Here is a 10,277-nt window from a genome sequence, read left to right on the forward strand (position 1 = left end):
TATTAATTCTCTTTGTTTTGTTTTAGGATTCCTTTCTTTGCTGTTGGTGTAAATATGTGTGTTGGAATCATTGGTCATTTTCACCCAACATGTTTATATTACTCTATTTTCAGCCTGTGGCAAACTGATGAAAATCACAGGCCCAATTACAGTCAAGACATCTGGAACCCGATTTGGCGCTTGGATGACAGATCCTTTAGCATCTGAGAAAAATAACAGAGTATGTTGCTTCCTCAAATATCTTCTCTTAGAATTATGTTTTATTAAATTTTATGTCTACTGGACTATTCACTTGTTTTCAAGGACACCAATTGCTACTTGAAAAGTACTATACTTACTGTTTGCAAATATTTTCAGTTTGATAATATTAACATCTACAGATATATGTCAAACTTACTTTAGTAAAATGTTCTATCCTATAATTTATCAGTATAGTGAGCCTACCTTTTATTGGTTTTAAACCTGTTTTATGCTTTTAAAAGGCTAATTATAAGTGGACAAAATTCTCCATATACTCCATCTATAATTTGCTCCTTAGTGAAAAAAAAAAAAAAAACACTGAATAAGTAAAAATCTCAAGAGTTAACCAGTTCACTAGATAAGCCATATATTCCTAGAATCTAGGGGGTAATTTTAAAGAAAACATTGCTGAAAATTTAAGGGTATTTGGCAATATCCGTATTATGAAAATCAATATATTAGAAACATACCGTGGCTCTATTAATGTTCTATCACTGAACTCAGTATACATTAGGATTCTCAAGAGTTATATCCAAACAAGTTATATCCAATGAACTTTAGTAGCTTAATTAGTAAAATTATTTCATTAAAAGGTGGTTGTACCTATAGGCTGATCCAATGAACAATTATTACTTGAAAGTTCTGTGGTGTCCATAAAGGGAAAATAAGTTGAATGTACAAAATTAGACCATATATTTTTCAGAGCAAAGAGTGGAACAAATAAATTTTCCAAATGTGATGATTTTTGCAATTATCACTAATCAAGTTGATCTGGTAAATTAACAAAGTGACATGTTTTGCATTGATATCATCAAATGATCAAAAAATTTTAAAACAACAAAAAAAGAAAGGACAAAAAAAGCAAATCAGTTTCAAGGCAGTACATTGTTCCTTTCCATGTAGGCCATGCCACTGTTTTTTGTCAAAGTCTGCAGTACTATCACACTGTAGCAGGTAAGGGGAAAGACAACGTTCCAGAGCCTGAGAATGACAATAACAATATGTCCTGATTCTTAGTGTCTTTATTTTGGAATTCTCAAAAAAATATATAATTATTCCATTTTCCCCCTTTTTTCCAGGTTTGGTACATGGACAGTTATACCAACAATAAAATTGTCCGTGAGTACAAATCAATTGCTGACTTTGTCAGTGGGGCTGAATCAAGAACATACAACCTCCCTTTCAAATGGGCAGGAACTAACCATGTTGTCTACAATGGCTCACTCTATTTTAACAAGTATCAGAGTAACATCATCATCAAATACAGCTTTGATATGGGGAGAGTGCTTGCCCAACGAAGCCTGGAATATGCTGGTTTCCACAACGTTTACCCTTACACATGGGGTGGGTTCTCTGACATCGACTTAATGGCTGATGAAATCGGGCTGTGGGCTGTGTATGCAACTAACCAGAATGCAGGCAATATTGTCATCAGCCAACTTAACCAAGATACACTGGAGGTGATGAAGAGCTGGAACACTGGCTATCCCAAGAGAAGTGCAGGGGAATCCTTCATGATCTGTGGGACACTGTATGTCACCAATTCCCACTTAACTGGAGCCAAGGTATATTATTCCTATTCCACCAAAACCTCCACATATGAGTACACGGACATTCCCTTTCATAACCAATACTTTCACATATCCATGCTTGACTACAATGCAAGAGATAGAGCTCTTTATGCCTGGAACAATGGTCACCAGGTCCTATTCAATGTCACCCTTTTCCACATCATTAAGACTGAGGATGACACATAAGCAAATGTAATTTGTTGTCATCAATCTAAACAGTGTCATTTGTGATCAACTCTATAGGACCCCTTCTGTTTTCTCTTTATTATAACTTTCATCATTTCTCCAAAGCATTTTTTATTATAAAGTTGGTGTTTCAAAAAACATCTGAACTTGTATAAATTAACCTGTTTGAAACACATCTTAACTTCTTTATTTACAAGGCCTATCATGTCCTTGTCATGAAAAGCACTAAAAGAGCTTAAGTGGCTAAAGTCATACTTTTACAAAAGATTAATGATCTGCCTTATATTAGAGTCAGAGATTAATGGTGGCTTAAATGCATGAATGTCTTTTTTTTTAAAATCTGTCATTTTTTACTGTGTTTTGCTCCACATCAGAAAATATTTTGGTAGGAATTAAGGGAAAAAACTCTTTCCCCTCATTTATTTCTAAAACAGATTTAAAGATCTTATTTATATGAGAAAATAATATTAATCATTTTGCTGTTATACGATTCTCTGATGCGGTGCTGTACATTCATTGTTAAATCTCTTGCTAACACTTTATTGGCAATACGTATTTCTACCATTGTAACCACCATTGTGCAATTGTATCTCTTCACTTCTGTGAAAGTAAGTAATATTTTTTATAAAATACACTGAAGTTTAATCTCAGTAATCATTATGGGTCACTTTTCAAGAGTGGTCAAGAAAGAAGTATCTTCTCAACCTACTCCTTTACATAAGCATTATAACCTAAAAAGAAAATCAAGCCAGATCTCTTACATAGATTCTTTATTTTACCCCAAGTTTATTGGATCACTGACATGGAACCCTGAAACTGATTCAGTAAAGATGAGCTACTCTGTTCACTCCACTGGAAGCAACCCATATAGTTGCTTGCAAAGATGCAGCTTGCTCACAACTGGACTTGACTCTACTCATTTCTTACACATTCAAATTTTGTTCTTATATAATTAAGTATGTTTTAACTTAAATTTTACATACAATGGCAATAATTAACTCCTTATGTAAGGATTCTAAAAGTACATGAAGCACATATGAAAACTCTTAAAATTAAATTTTTGTAATGTCATCTGGACTTATAAATTCTGAAGAGCTGTTGGCAAGATTTGTACAAAAGAAAACTGTGGGAAAACGGGAGTTGCCCAAGTGGTCTAAATGTTTAAATAATCAATTCAGAACACAAGATGGGAAGACAACCCTTCGTTGCCCTGATTCATTGTGTGCAGAAGTGGTGTAATCAAAAAAACAGAGCTTTAATAATATCTTATGTTAATAACACCAAAAACATAATCAATATATATGAAACATGTCACTGTGTTTGGATGTACTTTCTACATACTTAAGGCAGTTTTATGGAAACCAGTGTGGGTTGGTTTTACAATTCAAATAGTATATTCTATAATAAACAATATATAACTTAAATTGTTGTAAATGTTTAGTTTCACATATACATAATATCATCATTTCCTTTGTAAAGTAAGGATATAATAAATCAGATAAGGCATTGTATAAAGAAATAATTCTCAAGAGTAATTCATTTCAAATGTCACAAGTAAAATATCATTCTCAAATATCTTGCCATCAAAATTTTAGGATAAAAAACTCAATCTTGAAATTGTTAAAATTTAACAATTTCTTTTTTTTAACCTACAAAAAATATATTAGCATGATTTAATGACCAGTCTGTGTTCTTTTGCAATGCTGTCTTCTCTTTGAAACATTTACATATGTTCTCCTCTGCTTTTGAGAGTTAGAAAATTTAGGGGACTCACTTGTCATTGTACACACACTACAAAAATATTAAGCCAATATTTTGTACATCAAGAGTTTGTATGAAGAAAGTCAATTTCAGAAATGAATGAATTTTTAGTAGACGGCCTCTGGTGGATATCTGGGTCTCCATTACTTTCAAAGTTATAATGTAATATGATATCATGTAAATTCAAAACCTGGATGTTCACAGCTTTTTTGTGAGATGTACGGCTTGTAAAGCACTTTATTGTTTCCTATGGCAGAGTTCATCACCATAGCCAGTTATAGTGTATGTGCTGCTAGAGCAAGCACAGATTTTACTACTGTCACTACAATGGGGGTAATATAGGTTTAAAAGTGTGATTTGCATTAAACACAGTTTAAAAGTGTTTTCTTATTAAATTATCAGTTTGTGCCTGAAATAAATAAGAACTTACTCTAATCACTGTTTTTTTTAAATGTCCAACAAATAAAATTTATGAGGGAAACATTGACTATTTTAAAATCATACTTGTTATTCAATCAGTAAAGAAATCCAAGCTCAGAAAGTTTTAATTCTAAGTGAACTGTATAACTGGCATTTTTCTGAATTAACCAGATCATTAACAAACTTCTATGTCATTTAAATAATAATATGATCATGGTCTGACTGTGTTTGTGTGACATTTGTTTTTGTGGTACTTGAATCATAATACTTACTACTTACACATGCGCTTATATCTATGCATTCAGAAAATGACAGTGTGTTAGAGAAAGAAAAAGAAAATAATAAGTGTCCATATGCAACATTTCATATAGTGATAAGGTTGTGATAAGATTTATCATGAACTCAAAATCTCTATCTGTGGTTCCTATCACCATATTTATATATTTCATCTTTATAATTCATAGTATTTTCTCTGATGATATCTTATTTTCATAAAATTGATTTTTAGTACTATCAAGAAAATAGTCTTCAGATCTGAAAGTACCATCAAAAGTACAAATCTTTCAAACAGAAGAATTATTTTAAAAGCATAAATATAAAATTGTACTCATGTTCATCAACAAATGAAACCAGTTGCTTTTCTACTAAGGTAAATTTTACATGTGATAATTCCTTAGGTTTATTCTACTTAAATATGTTTTTTAAAAACCCTATCTGGTCTCCTTAGCACTCAGGATTATCAATTTTTTTCTGAAAAAGCTAAATCTGAATGCAACTGTCAGCAAAATTAAAAGTATCCCTTCAAGTTAGAACAAATACGAAAAACCATCAACACTGTATAATTTCTAAAAGCCAAGCCTTCTAGAAATATGTGCACTTTAAAAAAGAATAAAAGATGGCACCCTTTTGGTAGAAACCAACATAGTACTGTAAAGCAATTATCCTTCAATTAAAAATAAATAAAATTTTTAAAATGGCATCTTGCTAACTTGACAAGGTAGGTATGATTGTGTACTTACTTTACTAATGTACAATCTGAGTTCTTATATGACAATATAAAATAATGTCAGTTTATAGATAAAGCATATTTTTCCTCTCCATCATCACATGATAAGTGGACCATGAGAAAAGCTACTATAAAGTGGTCTACCTAGCACAATATGCAAGGAACAGTAATTAAAACTTAGATACTGTAGGACGACACAAAGCCTTAATCTCTGACTTCTCATAGCTACAAACAATCATTTCTGGAAAGGCTCAGAGGCACTGCATATCATTCAGCTTAGTGGGCTGTATCCACACTAAAATCTAGATCATGGAATGAGTTGTTTCTAAAATTGAGTAAGATCAGCATAAATCTCTTAGCTGATAGTTTATCATAATCAGTGACTCTTCAGAAAAGGTCCTGAGCTTCATAAAATGTGCTCTGTTGAATTATTGAACTTCTACCAGAAAAAACACAATGAAAACATTAGCTCGTGGAGGAAAAACCAAATTCACCAAACTTTTAGTTATTAACTATAAATGATGAACTCCATTGATGGCAATCTCTTGAACAAAGGTTTACTCTACCACATAACCAATCAGAAGGAAATCCTCTGCAAACTGACTTTATCAGGCTGATTTTTTCTGAATCACACCTGAAAATTGTGTGATATCCCTCTTCATCAGGTTTAGAAGAATTTAATCATGTCTGCTGTCTGCCTTGTCTCCAAAATATCAAGCTGACAGAAAACATATCCTCTTTGAAGCTCAATTCACTGATTGCCATATAAGTTTTACAAGTATAAATTATTATTATTGAACATGACTTGAAAATAATATAAAAAGAACATAAATTTGTACCTTGTCATGCGTTCCTAGTACTTTCATAAAAATAACCATCTTAAAACATCACTCGTAGTTATAGATATAAAGCAATATGATGAATATAAACATGTTCTCAGGAACAGAGCTGCAAGAAACCTGCTGGTAAATCTGTAGTTCAGTACCAAGTTACATCCCTAAACTATTTGTTGTTGTTCAGATCCAACACTTTGCAACCACATAGACTGCAGCACCCCAGGTTTCCCTGTCCTTCAGCATCTCCCAGAGCTTGCTCAAACTCATGTATATTGAGTCAGTGATGCCATCCAACCATCTCATCCTCTGTCATTCCCTCCTCTTCCTGCTTTCAATCTTTCCCAGCATCAGGGTTTTTTCTAATGAGTCAGCTCTTTGCATTAGGTGGCCAAAGTATTGGAGCTTTAGTTTCATCACCAGTACTTTCAAGGAATATTCAGAGTTTATTCCTTTAGGATTGACTGTTTTGATCTCCGTGCAGTTCAAGGGACTCTCAAGAGTCTTCTCCAAGACCACAGTTCAAAAGCATCAACGATTTGGCATTCAGCCATTTTTATGGTCCAAATCTCACATCCATACATGACTACTGGAAAAACCATAGCTTTGACTATACAGACTTTGGCAGACAAAGTAATGTCTCTTCTTTTTATTTTATTTTTTTAACTTTATTTATTTTAATTGGAGGCTAGTTACTTTACAATATTGTATTGGTTTTGCCATACATCAACATGAATCTGCTTTTTAATATGCTGTCCAGGTTAGTTATAGCTTTTCTTCCAAGGAGCAAGTGATATCAAGGGACAATTTCAGGCAAAATACAAAAGTAGGCACAATAAAGGACAGAAATGGTATGGACCTAATAGAAGAAGAAGATACTAAGAAGATGTAAGAACCATACAAAAAAAACTAAATGACACAGATAACCATGTTGGTATGATCACTCACCTAGAGCCAGACATCCTAGAATGCAAAGTCAAGCAGGCCTTAGGAAGCATCACCATAATCAAAGCTAGTGGCGGTGATAGAATTCCAGCTGAGCTATCTCAAATCCTAAAAGATAATGCTCTTAAAGTGCTGCATTCAATATGCCAGCAAATTTGAAAAACTCAGCAGTGGCCACAGGACTGGAAAATGTCAGTTTTCATTCCAATCCCAAAGAAGGGCAATGCCAAAAAACGTTCAATCTACCACATAATTGCATTCTTTCACATGCTAGCAAGGTCATGCTCAACATCCTCCAAGCTAGGCTTCAAGAGTACATGAACTGAGAACTTCCAGATATAAAGCTGGATTTAGAAAAAAGCAGAGGAACCAGAGATCAAATTGCCAACATTGTCAGATGTTAGAAAAAGCTAGAGAATTCTAGTGAAACATCTACTTCTGCCTTATTGACTACACCAAAGCTTTTAACAGTGTGGATCACAACAAACTATGGGAAATTCTTAAAGAGATGGGAATACCAGACTACCTTATCTGCCTCCTGTGAAACCTGTATCCCAGTCAAGAAGCAACAGAACCAAACATGGAACAACAGACTGGTTCAAAATTGGGAAAGGAGTAGATCAAGGCTATATATTGTCACTCTGTTTATTTAACTTATATTCAGAGTCCATCATGCAAAATGCTGGGCTGGATGAAGCACAAGCTGGAATCAAGACTGCCAGGAGAACTATCAATAACCTCAGATATGTAGATGACACCACCCTTATGGCTGAAAGCAAAGAGGACTGATGAAGGTGAAAGAAGAGATTGAAAAAACTGGCTTAAAACTCAACATTCAAAAAACTAAGATCATAGCAAAGAAATTAACATCCTAGTATTAACAGTAATTTTTTTCTTCAGAAGAACTCAAGACTAAGTTGTTGTTTTAAAGATTAAGTTGTCCCCTTAATCTTGAAAACAAAACCAAAAAGCCTCTAATAGGACATTTTTATGACTAAGCCAAATCCAATTATTGCTTTGTAACCTAGCCTTCAGAGCACATTCTTGCCTGATCTGCAGGCCATGGTCCTATTATGAGGCCTGTCCTACATCTCCCGGAGTCTGGAAGACATTTTCTTATAGTGCTAACACAGCTTTTCAGCAGCACCATTAGAATCTGACTGGAACTAAGCAGAGGTAGTATGCTCCATGAAATTTAACTCCTTTTCTGAAATTAACTACCACAGCAACACATAAACAGCAAAAGGAAAGAGTATAACACTTGCCTTGGTCTAGAAGCTACTGTAGTTAAGATGCAAGTAATCAACAGCTACAGGAAATAAAAATAATTTTTATTAAAAAACTCATTATATATATATATATATATATATACACACACACACACACACACACACACAGATAAAATCATGCTGAGTAGAGAATTGAGGCTCCTTCCATCAGTGATATTTTGTTTATTTCCCAAGCTACTTTAGAAGACATTCATTAACTTCCACCCTAATATGAGCCAAAATAATAAAAATAAATATCTGTAATATCTCTATCAAACTCCATTAGAATTTACTCTTAGAAGATGCAGTATACATTGAAAAAGAAGTTAAACATGCCTTTATATAAGTAATGAGTTCTTACACTCAAATAACATTGTTGCTCTTGAAGTAAAGGCTGGCCCAGTAAAGTGGTTAAAATGCATAATTGATTTATTATTAGCTTTTCCTATCATTCTTCCTTAGAAAATGTGGACTAAATAAGTATAACATAAAGAACTTTTCTTTCACTGTACACTGTTTTCTATTTTTCAATGCTATTTCATTTCTATTTTAAGGCCTTACAACATCCTTATGGAATAGGAATAGGCAAAATATATCATTCTGATTTCACAACTGAGTAAACAGGACATTTATGTTTCAATGTTTATATTTCTTCATAGATATTCCACAGGCACCTCACACTCAATATGTTTCAACCAAAATCCTTATCTTTCCTTCACTTGTCCCCCAGTGTATTTTTCCTCCTACCACAGGTAATTAAAAAAACCATTCCATCCACAGCCCTGCTTTCTATCACACCTCTGTCTCTTTCAACACACCTCCTCCTTCTATTATCAGATATCTATGATAAACAAATAAAACCTAATCATATGTAAAATCTAAATCAATGCTATTCCAGATAGTGGTCTCAAATATTATCTTCTAATTTGGTGGTTTCACTTACAGTTTCCTGCTCAATTCAATTAACCTTCTAATCTCCATCTCCATGCCCCAAAAGAGATGCCCTGTTTGGAAATACCTCTTTTATCTACCGACCTCTGACTATTTCCTACATAATTATACTTTTTGCTTTGGCCAAGGGCCACTTTCATCAGCTGTGGATTTATAGAATATCCCCTGACAAAGGAATCCGGCCACTTTCCAAGTCACATTAAAAGATTTTATATGTTTCTTCATAATTCATATTTAAGACTGATATCTTACTCTCTAAATGTCTATTTATCATTCAAAATTCACTTAAAGTACCACCTTATTGTTGAAGCTTATAAAATCTCATTCTCTCAAAGTATTGATCTCCTATTATCAAAATTATCACATCACATTCTAATTATTTGTTTTTTTTCAAGTTACTATGGACTCCTCAAGCGTAGGGCTTCCCAGGTGGCTCAGTGGTAAAGAATCTGCCAATGAAGGAGCTGCAAGAGACATGGGTTTGGTCTTTGGGTCGGGGAAGATCCGTGGAGGAGGAAATGGCAACCCACTCCAGTATTTCTGCCTGAAAAATTCCATGTGTAGAGGAGACTGGTGGGCTATAGTAAATGGGTCTGTACAAAGAGTCCGACATGACTGAGCACACACATGCCTCAAGCATAGGGACAATGAGTTATGATCCTTATATTTCCTAGCACAGTGTCTGACACAGAATAATTCCACAGTAAATCATGAGAAACGCTGGGCTGGAAGAAGCACAAGCTGGAATCAAGATTGCTGGGAGAAATATCAAGAACCTTAGATATGCAGATGGCACCACCTTTATGGCAGAAAGTAAAGAACTGAAGAGCCTCTGGATGAAGGTGAAAAGGGAAAGTGAAAGAGTTGGCTTAAAGCTCAACATTCAGAAAACAAAGATCATGGCATCTGGTCCCATCACTTCATGGCAAATAAATGGGGAAAGAGTGGAAACAGTGTCAGACTTTATTTTGGGGGGCTCCAAAACCACTGCAAATTGTGACTGCAGCCATGAAATTAAAAGACGCTTACTCCTTGGAAGGAAAGTTATGACCAACCTAGATAGCATATTCAAAAGCAGAGACATTACTTTGTCAAC

At 34.1% G+C, this 10,277-nt stretch overlaps 1 protein-coding gene across 1 annotated transcript in view; it reads left to right on the forward strand.

Annotated features, from left to right (window-relative positions):
* OLFM3 (olfactomedin 3) overlaps nt 1-1,997 on the forward strand; it is a 46,835-nt gene extending 44,838 nt beyond the window's left edge. The window contains exons 5-6 of the mRNA XM_052637581.1: nt 114-220; nt 1,320-1,997. Of these exons, the coding sequence (XP_052493541.1) occupies nt 114-220; nt 1,320-1,997 (785 nt within the window). The remainder of the gene's footprint in view (nt 1-113; nt 221-1,319) is intronic.
* The last annotated feature ends 8,280 nt before the right edge of the window (nt 1,998-10,277 follow it).

This window comes from Budorcas taxicolor, chromosome 3 (assembly GCF_023091745.1).
Source record: "Budorcas taxicolor isolate Tak-1 chromosome 3, Takin1.1, whole genome shotgun sequence".
NCBI classification, from domain to species: domain Eukaryota; kingdom Metazoa; phylum Chordata; class Mammalia; order Artiodactyla; family Bovidae; genus Budorcas; species Budorcas taxicolor.